This window comes from Quercus suber, unplaced genomic scaffold (genome assembly GCF_002906115.3).
Source record: "Quercus suber isolate HL8 unplaced genomic scaffold, Cork oak 2.0 scaffold_420, whole genome shotgun sequence".
Taxonomy (NCBI): domain Eukaryota; kingdom Viridiplantae; phylum Streptophyta; class Magnoliopsida; order Fagales; family Fagaceae; genus Quercus; species Quercus suber.
In genome coordinates, this window is record NW_027069871.1 from 388,404 (window position 1) to 404,430 (window position 16,027).

The 16,027-nt window shown below is 33.7% G+C and overlaps 1 protein-coding gene across 1 annotated transcript; it reads left to right on the forward strand.

Moving 5' to 3' along the window:
- Positions 1–1,402: 1,402 nt before the first annotated feature.
- On the forward strand, positions 1,403–15,728 carry LOC112007250 (probable LRR receptor-like serine/threonine-protein kinase At1g06840). Its single transcript, XM_065761577.1, has 20 exons — positions 1,403–1,740; positions 2,045–2,237; positions 2,699–2,849; positions 3,241–3,312; positions 3,481–3,552; positions 3,828–3,971; positions 4,052–4,123; positions 4,220–4,291; positions 4,511–4,585; positions 9,959–10,027; positions 10,199–10,267; positions 10,438–10,509; positions 10,776–10,862; positions 11,117–11,185; positions 11,450–11,928; positions 12,561–12,719; positions 13,199–13,482; positions 14,016–14,067; positions 14,178–14,450; positions 15,083–15,728. Exons 2-20 carry the CDS (start codon positions 2,129–2,131, stop codon positions 15,460–15,462), a joined length of 2,760 nt encoding a protein of 919 aa, XP_065617649.1. The 5' UTR covers positions 1,403–1,740; positions 2,045–2,128; the 3' UTR covers positions 15,463–15,728.
- Positions 15,729–16,027: the final 299 nt, after the last annotated feature.

Sequence of the window (16,027 nt, forward strand, 5' to 3'; positions counted from 1 at the left end):
TATAAATATCAATTATTAATTTTTTTTTCTTTAATTAGAGAAAATTAGGTAAGGTGACCAAAATACAACTTCTAACCGCATTCTATTGTTTTTAATAAATAAATTATAGTAGTATTTGATTTGGATATATTTATTGAAGGTTTTTTTTTTTTGAGAAGAATATATTTATTGAAGTTAAGATTAATATTACATATACAACATTTTTCATAAGTCATAAGTCATAACTGTAAAGTTGTTCCATTATTTTAAAATTTTGAAAAATAATTGTATGATATGATATACCTATTTGGATACAGCTGATAAAGGCAGTGTCTGCGCTTTTTTTTTTTTTTTTTTTTCTTTTCAGAAGAGCGTTTCACGTGAGATTATGCTTTTTCAGTGGTTTTCGTGCACTGTTCACAAGACTCATAAGTACTTTATTCAGGAAAAAAAACTTTAAAACTGGATCCCACAGTACTATTCACATATTTAAAAATTATTTTATTACAGTATTTTCAGTTTTTAGCAAAATAAACGGTATCCAAACAGACCCGATATCTAAACTTTCATGACTACCTTCAATTCTTTTTTATTTTTAGTCGGATGCAATTATGTTATTACATGTGTCATTTAATTGATTTTTTAAACGCTATATGTCTTACTTACATATAAATAAAAATGGGAGAAGTTAATGGATATTGATTAGAAAATATTTTTAAAAACTTTTATGGGAAAAGAAAAAATAAAGCTAAAATGCAAAACCTACTTTCTAAGTTTCACAAAATTCATTTCAGTCATCTAATTTTGCTTTTATTTATTCAAGTTTTTTATATTTCAAATTTATTCAATTAAGGCCACTCTGTAAACTTCTGTTATGGAAATATTTTTCAATAATAAATTATATTTTTTAATTAAATAAATAAACTTGAAACTTAGAAGGGATTGGAATAAATTTTGGTGAAACTTACAAAGTAAGTTTTACATTTTAGTGAGAAAAAAATTAATTTTGTAAACACTTTTTACATTTCTTATAAAAGTAATATAATTTTTTTTTAACATAGTCTATTAATAAATGGTATAGAGGCAACTATTAACCGAAACCAACAAAAGTTTTTTTTTTTTTTTTTGGTTGGGGGTGGGGTGGGGATGAAAGAGACAGAGAACCCAACAAAAGTTAAAAGGGAATAAGAAGATTCAAAAATGGAATGAGATCTTGCTTGGAAGTAAAAGAAACAGTCTGCCTTAATTTTGTCTTTCCACGTTCCAAATTCCATTCCATGCTATGTTCACACTAGCGCCACAAAGCGCAAAAACATAGGTTTCTTGTCTTGTCAGCCATCGCTGTGATTGCTCTGTTATTGGTTTTATTATATTAAACTCTCCTACTCCCACCTTCAGCAACCACTCCCCCCTAAAAGTCAATATCGCCAACGCCAAAGCCTACAATTTTTGCATTATCTATCAAACTCAAACTTCAACTTCCTCTTCAATCTTTTTGACATTCAGTAATGTCTGTAATATGAATATATTTATTTTCCACTCAGAATTTTTTAAAAGTACACACTTTCATGTGTGTGATAGAGATGGCTATCACCAATTCACCGCCTCCATTGGTAACAAATTCTTAAATCTAGTTATGGTGACCTGGTCAGAAACACATGCCACCTTCCACAACCACGAGGTCCCCCTTTTCAAACTTCGTTTTCTCCGTTTAGATACTCATCTGTTCTGTAGCATGAAATATCTGCTTACATCATTCTAGTAAGTATTTCTTCGTTTCTTGTGATAACCTTTACAAATATGTACAATTTAATTATTAATGGCAATTTGGCTGCTTTGTTTCTTCTCAAGCTGTAATATGGGAGTAGAGCCTTGAGTGATTCTCTTATTTTATATTCTTCTTGGAGCCTTGTAGGTTTATTTTTGCTGTACTTTACTTTGAGTTCTTTGATTGTTCATTTATTTAATTACCTCAGTTAAAAAAGTTATTTTTAGATGAATTGAACTGCTTTAGAATTTGATTGTGTTCGTTTGAGTTTTGATGTAGTTTGTTTCTTGTTATAAGGTGGAGTACTGGGATTCTAACACAAATTCCAGTCTTGGGTACTAAGAAAAAGTTGAGAGTTCTAGCTCTCTCTGTGTTAGTGGGATGTATCTGTTAAAAGCTTGGACGTATGGGTTACTTATTGTTGCATGGTTGTGTTGTTCCTCACTACTTATCGGAGCTCAGGATATTCGGATTACTAACAAGGATGAAGGTGATTTTGTTTAGTTTAATTTGCTGTACTTTTAATTGCAATTTATGATTCATAAGCTTTTTTGCAATTCAGCTTTCACACTGGTCATGGGCACATGTTTTCTGAAAATTTACCCGTGAACTCTCTAACAAGCGATTTCATTTAGGAAAATGCTAAAAGATTGGTGACACATCGGTTTGTAAGGCTTATGTAATAAAATTTGTAGTATACCTAGCATCGCCATTTTATTTACAGGAACTTCACATATCAAATACTCACTTCCCCTAAGTCATAACTGATTATTGTTGAATATAGTTGAGCTGTTGTTATTTGATTGTATATGCTCAAAACGACTTTGCCTTTTCCTTTCATGTGGAAACCTTGATACTAGAATTAGAGAAACACATGGATCAGCAAAGCTAGTGAATTTTGTAAATGTTTATGTTGATGAAATGATGATTAACATTTCTATTCATTTGCAGTGAAGGCATTGCAGGCCATCAAGAGCAGATTGATAGATCCCAATGGGAATTTGAGTAACTGGGATCGAGGAGATCCATGTACATCAAAATGGACAGGGATTGTGTGCTACAATACTACGTTAGATGATGGATATCTACATGTAGATCAATTGTATGATTTTAACCTTTGCTATTTTATTTCTATCAGGGAGCAATATTGATTCGAATAATGTTGCATAATTCTTCCACTTAGAACACTTTTCTTTCTTTATTTCTTTTGTCCCCCTTGCATGATGAGATATTTCATATTCCACTTTTATCTCTAGTCATATTAGTTGATGAATGGAATGAAATTCCTTGGTTCTTTAGTTCATTTAAGATTCAAAAATTTTTTTGGGACTTGATCTAATAGCCTCATGTTTCCCAATTTTTCTAGAAAATATGCTTCAGATATAAGACTATGAAAGCTTTGATACAACTTTTCTATTTACTGCAAGTAGGAATTTCTGTTGAAGAACTAATGTGCTGCTTTAATAATTCCTTTCCGGGCTGCCTCTCTGCAGGTTACTATTAAATATGAATTTGTCAGGAAGTTTAGCACCAGAGCTTGGGCAGTTATCGAATTTGACAATATTGTAAGGAAAAGCATATCTGAAAGCTACTTTTCTGTGCTATGATACTTTTTGTTATTCAAAGTTTACCTCTTTCACTTCATGTTCTGGATCATTGTTATTCTCACTCCCATTGTAGCATTTAATGTACTTATCCTACTGATATATTTTTCTCTGTCTACTCTGTTGAAGGGATTTTATGTGGAACAACATAAGTGGGAGTATACCAAAGGAGATAGGCAATATTACGTCTTTGTTTCTCTTGTAAGTTGAGCAGCTTCCCTGTTGGATATGTTAGACACTCAATATTGCAATCACAGGAATACATGCTTAGACCATTAAGAAATGCAGATATGCTGCCTACTAGTTTGTGCATTTTAAAGCCTTTGAATTCTGAATAATATAGGAAATAATCCGTGTATCTGAACTAATTTACTTTATACATCGGCGCTTTTCTGAATACATGATATTTTAATATTGCAAATCTGCAGTACATTGCTTTGTCTCTAATTCCATTTTTAATATTTTGTATGTTCCAGGCTTCTGAATGGAAACCAATTAACAGGTCCCTTGCCTGAAGAGCTCGGTTATCTTCCACACTTGGACAGAATACAAATTGACCAAAACCATATATCAGGACCACTACCTAAATCATTTGCATTCCTGAACAAAACAAAGCACTTGTGAGTGTGTTTCTGATGCAATAGAGTCTAAAATCAGTTCTACAATGACTAACCCTTCTACTTCTCTTTTCTATGAGCAGTCACATGAACAACAATTCGATCAGTGGGCAAATCCCGCCTGAGCTATCCAGATTACCAAGTCTTGTTCACATGTAAGTCGGTAACTGCTCATATTCTTGTATGTCATATGTCTCATCTGTCATTACAATCTGTGAGATCAGTGACCATCTTGAATTCTTCACCTGCAGCCTTCTTGATAATAACAACTTATCAGGGTATCTTCCTCCACAGTTCTCTGAACTGCCAAATTTACTGATAATGTATGGTTTCTTATTTCCTGGAACATAAATATTTTTGTTTTTTATCACTTAAAAATGTCATTACAGTTACAATTAAGATCTCTAAATTTATTATCTTTTTCTTTTTCTTCTCTTCTTGAACAAGGTCGTGATTTCTAGTTTTCCTTATTCTATAATCTAATAATACTTTAAGTAATCTTTTCTCAAGTTTCTTGATGCGTCATTTTCTTTGTTTTGCAGCCAACTTGATAACAATAACTTTGATGGGACTACAATTCCAGCTTCTTATGGCAACATGTCTAAATTACTGAAATTGTAAGTGTATATTATTATGTTATTGTCCAGTGTTTTTAACTAGGTTTCAAAAGTAAAGGTGGATTGAGGTGTGGGGCAAAAAGGTTTTGTTTATTATTTTGGCAAAAATGCAAAACTGAAATAATAGGATGTTGGAAATTGTCTTAGATTCTTATTTTGACTTAGTTTGGATTTTCTTGGTGTGAAAGAAAAATATATTCTTTGTACAAGCAGTAATTTGATTTATTTTATCCACTAAGGAATAGGTATTGAAGCCTTATATAGATAGCATTGTGAAATGTCTGGTGGCTTTGGCCCAAAAGGTCTTCCCCATGTGGGGAGATATTAAGAAGACTAAGAAGAACATGAGTGGGTTTCATCGAATGGTAGCTTGATAGTTCTTTTGGGGTTTAAGGATACCCAGCTATGTGACTTTAGAGTTTGACTAATGTGTTACTGTAATAACATCATATGGTGTATTGGGATTTTGGTACTAAAAGAGTGTCAAGTTTGGGATTTGGTATTGAGAGTTTCTTTTGGGTGTATTGGGATATGGGTTAGTTTGTGTTCATTAAGTCAATGAATATTGTTTGAAAGAGTTAGTGATTTTGGTTTGTGGTTGTAGTTCATTTTGTTTATAGAGGATTTTGGTTGCCTTACCCATGGATCTAGGCATAAAGTTGTTCAAACCGCATTAAACATTGTTGTCTTGTATTGACATTTTATTTCTTGCTTGTGTAAATGCACACCGAAATTCCAACAAGCTGTTATCAAAGCTAGGTTGAACCTAGTGTGGTTCAAGAAAAGATTTTTTGTACAAATTTGTCATTGGTTTGATATAGGCACGCACAAGTTTGGCTTTAGAAATGGAAATGATGATCAACTTATTCAAGGAAAAACTTTTTAGACTATGATGGAATTGTAACAAAAAGAATGAAGATTACTTGATGGAATTTGAGTCTGTGTGGAGATTTGATGAAAATTTTCTCCCATTTTGACTTGGTTTTAGTTTTCTTAGTGTGGAAGGAAAGTTTATTACTTATAAAAGAAGTAATTTGATACTTCTTTTCCACCAAGGAATATATACTGACACCTTATATATAGAAGACAGGACTTTAAATGGTTTTGTGGTTTTCTCCCAATAAATCCTACCATATGGAGGAGAGAAGGGAAGAATATGAGAAGAACATGAGTAGGTTTCTTCGAAGAGTAGTTTGAAAGGGACCTGAATGTGAGACTTGAAAGTTTGTTTATTGTGTTACTTTGAGAGTATCATTGGGTGTATTGGGTTTTTGGATTGTGAAAAGGTCAAGTTTGTGAGTTGATAATCAGACTTTGTTTTGGTGTACTGGGGTTGGGATTTGTTTGCATTTGTGAGAAGTTTTGAGTGTGTTGGTATTTGTGAAGGTTGTGAGTATTGTTGTGAGAGTGTGAGTCTAGTTTCTAGGCATTAGTTATGTGTTGTAATCCATATTCTTGATGGTGGATTTTTGCTGTTGTTTGTCCGTGGATGTAGACACTGAGTTTGCCAAACCATATTAAATATTGATGTCTTGTGGTGATGTTTATATTTCTTGTGTGTGGATGTTTATATTTCTGATTTATGAATGTTCTTCAGCAAGCACCAAATTCCAACAGATGGAAAAACTAGCAAAATAAAACATAATATAAGATTGATAGAATGGTATACATTTTTTCGGAAATATTAAATTATTCAAACTTTGATTGAAAAGGAATTAAATGGGAATGTTACCTAACTTAGATTGTGGCATTTTTAAGCCAACTAAGGATGCATATAAAGGTTTTTTTTTTTTTTTTTTTATAGAACACTTTTCTTTCTTTATTTCTTTTGTCCCCCTTGCATGATGAGATATTTCGTATTCCACTTTTATCTCTAGTCATATTAGTTGATGAAGGGAATGAAATTCCTTGGTTCTTTAGTTCATTTAAGATTCAAAAAAAATTTTGGGACTTGATCTAATAGCCCCGTGTTTCCCAATTTTTCTAGAAAATATGGTTCAGATATAAGACTATGAAAGCTTTGATACAACTTTTCTATTTACTGCATGTAGGAATTTCTGTTGAAGAACTAATGTGGTGCTTTAATAATTCCTTTTTGGGCTGCCTCTCTGCAGGTTACTATTAAATATGAATTTGTCAGGAAGTTTAGCACCAGAGCTTGGCCAGTTATCGAATTTGACAATATTGTAAGGAAAAGCATATATGAAAGCTGCATTTCTGTGCTATGATACTTTTTGTTGTTCAAAGTTCTTGGTTACCTCTTTCACTTGATGTTCTGGATCATTGTTATTCTCACCCCCATTGTAGCATTTGATGTACTTAATCTACTGATATATTTTTCTGTGTCTACTCTGTTGAAGGGATTTTATGTGGAACAACATAAGTGGGAGTATACCAAAGGAGATAGGCAATATTACGTCTTTGTTTCTCTTGTAAGTTGAGCAGCTTCTCTGTTGGATATGTTAGACACTCAATATTGCAATCACAGGAATACATGCTTAGACCATTAAGAAATGCAGATATGCTGCCTACTAGTTTCTGCATTTTAAAGCCTTTGAATTCTGAATAATATAGGAAATAATCCGTGTATCTGAACTAATTTACTTTATACATCGGCGCTTTTCTGAATACATGATATTTTAATATTGCAAATCTGCAGTACATTGCTTTGTCTCTAATTCCATTTTTAATATTTTGTATGTTCCAGGCTTCTGAATGGAAACCAATTAACAGGTCCCTTGCCTGAAGAGCTCGGTTATCTTCCACACTTGGACAGAATACAAATTGACCAAAACCATATATCAGGACCACTACCTAAATCATTCGCATTCCTGAACAAAACAAAGCACTTGTGAGTGTGTTTCTGATGCTATAGAGTCTAAAATCAGTTCTACAATGACTAACCCTTCTACTTCTCTTTTCTATGAGCAGTCACATGAACAACAATTCAATCAGTGGGCAAATACCACCTGAGCTATCCAGATTACCAAGTCTTGTTCACATGTAAGTCGGTAACTGCTCATATTCTTGTATATTATATGTCTCATCTGTCATTACAATCTGTGAGATCAGTGACCATCTTCAATTCTTCACCTGCAGCCTTCTTGATAATAACAACTTATCAGGGTATCTTCCTCCACAGTTCTCCGAACTGCCAAATTTACTGATAATGTATGGTTTCTTATTTCCTGGAACATAAATATTTTTGTTTTTTATCACTTAAAAATGTCATTACAGTTACAATTAAGATTTCTAAATTTATTATATTTTTCTTTTTCTTCTCTTCTTGAACAAGGTCGTGATTTCTAATTTTCCTTTTTCTATAATCTAATAATACTTCAAGTAATCTTTTCTCAAGTTTCTTGATGCTTCATTTTCTTTGTTTTGCAGCCAACTTGATAACAATAACTTTGATGGAACTACAATTCCAGCTTCTTATGGCAACATGTCTAAATTGCTGAAGTTGTAAGTGTATATTATTATGTTATTGTCCTGTGTTTTTAACTAGGTTTCAAAAGTAAAGGTGGATTGAGGTGCTAGCCTTGAGGTGTGGCGCAAAAAGATTTTGATTTATTTTATCCACTAAGGAATAGGTATTGAAGCCTTATATAGATAGCACTGTGAAATATCTGGTGGCTTTGGCCCAAAAGGTCTTCCCCATATGGGGAGATATTAAGAAGACTAAGAAGAACATGAGTGGGTTTCATTGAATAGTAGCTTGATAGTTCTTTTGGGGTTTAAGGATACCCACCTATGTGACTTTAGAGTTTGACTAATGTGTTATTGTAATAACAGCATATGGTGTATTGGGATTTTGGTACTAAAAGAGTGTCAAGTTTGGGATTTAGTATTGAGAGTTTCTTTTGGGTGTATTGGGATATGGGTTAGTTTGTGTTTGTTAAGTCAGTGAATATTGTTTGTAAGAGTTAGTGATTTTGTTTTGTGGTTGTAGTTCATATTGTTTATAGAGGATTTTGGTTGCCTTACCTGTGGATCTAGGCATAAAGTTGTTCAAACCACATTAAACATTGTTGTCTTGTATTGATATTTTATTTCTTGTTTGTGTAAATGCACACCGAAATTCCGACAAGTTGTTATCAAAGCTAGGTTGATCCTAGTGTGGTTCAAGAAAAGATTTTTTGTACAAGTTTGTGATTGGTTTGATATAGGCGTGCAAAAGTTTGGCTTTAGAAATGGAAATGATGATCAACTTATTCAAGGAAAAATTTTTTAGACTATGATGGAATTATTATAGAAAGAATGAAGATTACTTGATGGAATTTGAGTCCGTGTGGAGATTCGATGAAAATTTTCTCCCATTTTGACTTGGTTTTAGTTTTTTTGGTGTGGAAGGAAAATTTATTCCTTATAAAAGAAGTAATTTGATACTTCTTTTCCACCTAGGAATATATACTGACACCTTATATATAGAAGACACGATTGTAAATGGTTTTGTGGTTTTCTCCCAATAAATCCTACCATATGGAGGAGAGAAGGGAAGACTATTAGAAGAACACGAGTAGGTTTCTTTGAAGAGTAGTTTGAAAGGGACTTGCATGTGAGACTTGAAAGTTTGTTTATTGTGTTACTTTGATAGTATCATCGGGTGTATTGGGTTTTTGGATAGTGAAAGGTCAAGTTTGTGAGTTGATATTCAGAGTTTGTTTTGGTGTATTGGATTTGTTTGCATTTGTGGGAAGTTTTGAGTGTGTTGGTATTTGTGAAGGTTGTGAGTATTGTTGTGAGAGTGTGAGTCTAGTTTCTAGGAATTAGTTATGTGTTGTAATCCATATTCTTGATAGTGAATTTTTGCTGTTGTTTGTCCATGGATGTAGGCATTGAGTTTGCCGAACCTTGTTAAATATTGATATCTTGTGGTGATGTTTACATTTCTAGTGTGTGGATGTTTATATTTCTGACTTTTGAATGTTCTTCGGCAAGCACCAAATTCCAACAGACGGAAAAACTAGCAAAATATAAAATAATATAAAATTGATAGGATGGTATACATTTTGTTGGAAATATATAAATTATTCAAACATTGATTGAAAAGAAATTAAATGGGAATGTTACCTAACTTCGATTGTGGCGTTTGTTAAGCCAACTAAGGAGGCATATAAAGTTTTTTTTTTTCTTTGAAACTTCTAGGCCACTGGTACACTGAACAAGTCAGGATTGCTTTAATTAATGATTAATCCTTTGAAGGTTTATGCAATGTTCCATACCAGTTTATGTAATCAGATATCAAAAATGTTTCATGTTATTTGGAGCTTTATATGCTTGCAAGATGGCAATCAAGGAGTATGCATATCCGCGTCACATGATATTTCACGGCAAGATTGATAATATTTGTGTTTTGGTTGGATTTCCCAGGAGTCTTAGGAACTGCAGTTTGCAAGGACCGATTCCTGATTTGAGTCAAATACCACAGCTTGGTTATATGTTAGTTGCTTTATTCTATTTTCCTTTTTTTAATCTATTTGACACTGATTATGAATGAGCTTTTAAGTCAAAAAGATAAATGCACCAGGCTGAATAAAATTTTCTCTTTGCTTTATCAAAGATCAGTCTTCTAGCTACTTATACTTTAATTTTAATTTACATAAATTTCAGAGATCTTAGTTCAAATCAGCTAAATGGAACCATACCTCAAAACAGACTTTCTGCGAATATCACGACTATGTAAGATTCTCCATCTTTTGAATGACATGTCATCTGCTGGTTTTTGTGTTTTGTTTAAAATTATTTTCCAAATTTACAAAATATTCAGACACATCTTTCAGTTTTTGAACATAATTTACGTGAGCAATTCCCTTGACTTCTGATATCTATTATTCAATCAATATGCTCAGCGACTTATCTAACAACAATCTTACGGGAACAATTCCCACAAACTTTTCGGGTCTTCCTCTTCTTCAGAAATTGTGAGTAGTCCTCCCCTTGCTTTTTTCCTCCTTTCGTATTTTTAGTTGTTAAATTACCAATTATCCCAAAAGCTTAAGCTTTTGTAACAATCGGTAATTTAACAAGTTCTATTGTTCAATATTATTGTAAATCATTTCATATCTATCTAAATTTGAGTTTCCACTCATCTCAACCGTTACTTATAAAGTTACTAGTTGATATTAGTCAATAAATTAAACTGTTAATAAATAAATGGCTTTATTTGCTAAATTATTCCCCATGGCAGGTCACTTGCAAATAATTCATTGGACGGTTCAGTTTCATCTGCCATTTGGGATAATAGGCCTTCGAATGCAAAAGGAAACCTTACAGTGTAAGATCTGAGCGACAATGTTTCTATTTCCCTTGGTTAAAAACATAATTTTCTGTTGGGTGTGTGTGTGCACGTTCATGCTCTCAGACATCTTGTTCTTAAATTGGTACAAATAAAGTTGATTCGTTTTTCTGATTACAGCACACTCTTTTGTAAAATTCCAATGTGTAACATCTTGGATTGACTTCAATAAGTTTACAAGCATCTAATACTGGATTTTCTAAGCGATTGCTTGTGGCCCTTTGGAATTGCAGGAAGTTGCAGAATAATAATCTTTCAACTATTACTGGCAGTACTGATCTACCTTTGGATGTCACTGTCTGGTTTGCTTCTATACTTGCTCCCAATTTGCACTTGCTAATTAGGTTCATACAGAATTTCATGAGTAAAAAAATGCATCTTAAATTAACGTGATTACTTGTTAAGATGTGCTCCTTTTAGTTTTAATAATTAAAAAAAAAAAAAAAAATTGGAGGTGTAACAGACATNAGTTTTAATAATTAAAAAAAAAAAAAAAAATTGGAGGTGTAACAGACATACACATTGATACAATTATCATGTCACGTGTTTTGATAATTAATTTTCAGGCTTCGAGGGAATCCCTTTTGCAACAGCAATGTAAATCTTCAGATCTGTCAACCTGAAAATGACACTCCTTTAACAAATTCCACTCCTGTTCCTATCCCTACAGTATGCCCACCATCTTACGAATGTTCCACCACATCTACTCAAAGTTGTATCTGTGCTGCCCCTCTGATTGTTGAATATCGGTTGAAAAGTCCTGGATTCACAGATTTTCGTCCATACATAGATGACTTTGAAGTGTACATGACAGAAGGTCTCAATTTATTTCTTAATCAGCTGGACTTCAAAAATTTATGGTCATGGCAAGAAGGACCTCGACTGAAGATAACCTTAAAGTTTTTTCCTGAGAACAATGCCACATTCAATAGTAGTGAGGTTCAGCGAATCACGAGCAACTTCACATCATGGAAAATTCCTGATAGTGACATATTTGGACCTTATGAACTTCTCGGCCTCGATCTCCTGGATATTTATAAACCTGGTTTGTCTTGAAACCCTTGTCTGATATGTTTTGCAACAGAGCTTTGTTGAAGTTGGAACTTATGCTTATTTACCAGTTGAAGAATGTACAACTGCTTTCTCTAATATATTTGACCTACACCTTGAAGTCCTCTATACTAAATAGATAATCTTAGGTTTGTGGCATTATTTTCTGTTAGTGGTTATACCTGTGTTTGAGTCCATACAGAGCTGGCCTATGCTTGTCACTCTAAGCAATTGTGTGTCTGTGGGTGGCACATTTTAGTGGAGATCAACCTTTTTTTTTTTTTGCTGCCAACCATTTTGAAGATAGGCTTGATCTAGGCAGTTTAGTGCTTTCACCATAGTGATGCTATGTTCAGTGGTATTGTAGATACAGTTGCACTCACAAGTGAATAACTGCAATATCCTCAGTTCAAGAGGTTTTATATTTTTTTTCTGGGCAATTAAGTTGTGTTCTATATTGGCCAGGAAGGAAGCTTCTAATTCACACCTGGTGTTACTTATGTATTCACCCCAAGCATAGATGAACTATGTGTCAGGCACATGTTAATTTCATATATTCATATATGAGATGAATATTGTTGGATGGTTTTGAATTTTTTATGCTAATAATTTTCACTAATGTCACAGAGGTTGGCAACTCTCCAAGCTCTGGTATAAGCAAGCGTGCATTGGCTGGCATAGTGGTGGGGACCGTTGCAGGTGCAGTTATATTGTCTGTAATAGTTTCTCTTCTGATACTGAGAGTGCACATGAGGAAGCACCATGCAGTTTCAAAACGACATCATCGTGAGTATCTTATGTTTATGAAGTTAGGATGTTTAGGTAGACATATCATGATTTTTCACTTTCCCTGTAATTGTTTTAATTAGGCCTGTCAAGCTTGCCAGGCTGACACTTGTCCAAGCTCAGCATGAGGTACAAAGGCCTCAAACTGGCCTGAAATGGTCAATATTATAGCCCTCTCTAAACTATTGGTATGGGAAAGCTTCAGCCAAGTTCTGGCTGGCCCATGAATGGAAACATCATTTAGGGATGAAGTGTTTTAATGAAAAATACCATTAGACTTGGTGGCATGCTGGCTCGAACCAACTCTAAAATAAATAATAACCACTCAGCCTTTCATTTATAAAGTGAAATATATACACACACAACATATATGTATACAATAAAGCATTCTGATAGTATGCATAATTGTATTAGTTATTTTAAAACAAATGGGCACAGCATCTTTCATTTTTAACATTTGACCTGTATTTAAATTACAGCGTCTAGGACCAGCATGAAAATTGATGGTGTGAAGGATTTCACTTATGGAGAAATGGCTCTGGCTACAAACAACTTTAACAGCTCTGCTCAGGTTGGCCAAGGAGGGTATGGGAAGGTTTATAAAGGCATTCTAGCTGATGGTACACTTGTGGCCATAAAACGTGCACAAGAGGGATCTTTACAGGGTGAAAGGGAGTTCTTGACAGAGATAGAATTGTTGTCAAGGTTACATCATCGAAACCTTGTGTCTTTGATTGGATTTTGTGATGAAGAAGGTGAACAGGTGCTTATTCTTATCTTGATTGGACAAATAGAATTTTTTTTTTACAAAAGATTGGATTATCCATCATTCTCATAGTGGAATACACGAACACGAGTTGATGATTCCCATCAACTTAGGAAGTTGATACAATTAAATCATAAGGTCATGAAAACGGTCAAAGAAAAAATAAATAATAATAATAATAATAATAAAAACAATAGAATAAATCAAACTCAATCTAGAGACATTATAGATGAGATGCTGCCAACTTTTTGTTTTTTGAACTTTTTTTTTTTTTTTTGGTTAATAATGTAGATGCATATGCAGAGTTCTTCATAAATTAAGGATGATTTGATTAAAAAAAATGTATCAACAACTTATTATCTCCTTTCACAATGAACTTTCTATAGTACTGTTCTTCATGAGCAATATGTTTCTCCTGCAAAATTGTTTGGCTTTCACACCAAGGACTGGTGTTTTTCATTCTCTATGGCTGAATTTGTTCAAAAATATTGCCTGGGAAGAGCTTCATGTTAGTATTGTTGTGGATGCAGATGTTGGTCTATGAGTTCATGTCAAATGGTACTCTACGGGATCACCTTTCTGGTACACCTTACATACACCCTCTAAGTTTGTTTCTCCTAACAAATTTACTTTTCAAACTCTACATCACATTCAAATGAGCTTATTTATGGTTCATGTATGCAATAATACAGTTAAGTCTAAAGATCCTCTGAGTTTTGCTATGAGATTGAAAATTGCCCTGGCATCATCTAAGGGCATCCTCTACCTACATACGGAAGCTAATCCCCCAATATTTCACCGAGATATCAAGGCCAGCAACATATTATTGGACTCTAAGTATACAGCAAAAGTTGCTGATTTTGGACTTTCTCGACTTGCACCAGTTCCAGATATTGAAGGGGATTTGCCTGCTCATGTATCCACAGTTGTGAAGGGAACACCAGTAAGACACTTATTTATGACATTTTCCTAAATAGAATTATAAACTTCATGAGCCTAGGTTGATGAGTGAATTTTTCCACCTCCTATCATTGATTTTGTCATCATTATTCTCTTTATTATGGCACCAGTGCCACATGTTAAGTGCCTATAAGTTTTATATGTTTCTTCATTTGACAATCTAGCCTGGGCTTCCAATCCTTCTTGGTAAAACAAATAAAAATGAAATGATAATAGNTGTTTTAATGTCAGAATCAGGCATCAGAAGCCATATATTTTCAAGTTCTCGGACCACCTCTGCCATTGAAGGTCTAGCATCTGTCTCATCTTCACAACACTTGAGAGCCAAAGTCAAAAATTTCACCACACATTCAGAAGGATAAGATCCCATTCGATCATCAATAACTGAAAAGATCATACCAGATTGATATGCGACATTAACCTGGAATGGATAAAGACAGTCAAAAACTACAAGTGCTCATTTTATTACACCAAATTTAAGCCACTGTTGCCTAGAGGATGATATGAGAACAAAATTATGACAAAGTGATCTTCACTGTATAAAATTCTGTTTGGCATAGGATTGTAAAAAGATTTCAATGTTTTATCATATCATCCTCTAGGCAACAGTGGCTTAAATTTGGTGTAATAAAATGAGCACTTGTAGTTTTTGACTGTCTTTATCCATTCCAGGTTAATGTCGCATATCAATCTGGTATGATCTTTTCAGTTATTGATGATCGAATGGGATCTTATCCTTCTGAATGTGTGGTGAAATTTTTGACTTTGGCTCTCAAGTGTTGTGAAGATGAGACAGATGCTAGACCTTCAATGGCAGAGGTGGTCCGAGAACTTGAAAATATATGGCTTCTGATGCCTGATTCTGACATTAAAACAGCAGATCCTATGCTCTCAGGTTCTGAAAAGGCAATGACTTCACCATCATCATCCTCTAATGTGAGGAATCCTTTTGTGTCATCAGATGTATCTGGCAGTGACCTTGTTAGTGGAGTCGTTCCATCCATCACGCCTAGATAGGAAACGTTTGGAAAATTGGTTGTATCTGAACCTGAGGTTGCTAATGTCTTGAAAATTTGAACTGGGAAATGGTCTTTACGTTCATCTCGGTTGTTGATGTTGTGGAAAGTCTCTCTCTTAAATCTTCATTACAATTTGTTTTGGAAAACTAATGTACTTAGAGCAGTAGATGGTTTAATAATATTGGTGTAAATATCAACCTTGTACTTTACAGCAAAGTAGTAGAAAAATATTTATAAGAAACATAATACTATCATTTATATGTTTATGGAGTATGCAATGTCTAATTGACACAATGGAAATCTGAGCACCCCCGAAGTAACGACAAAAATATTTGATTGAAGTTTTTGAGATATGGCTTCAGATATATTATACGCTGCAGCTGGTATGATCGCAGATTGGTCTTCTTAACAATGCGCTCTTGTTGTGATTATGGTAAACAAGGATGCCTGGATTTCTTCATAAGTTGATGGTGACATGGTGTTGCATGTTATTCATTTGCTTAGGGGAGTCTGCCTCAGGAGATAGAATCAAATTAAAATTTTTATCAACTTAGAAATCATAA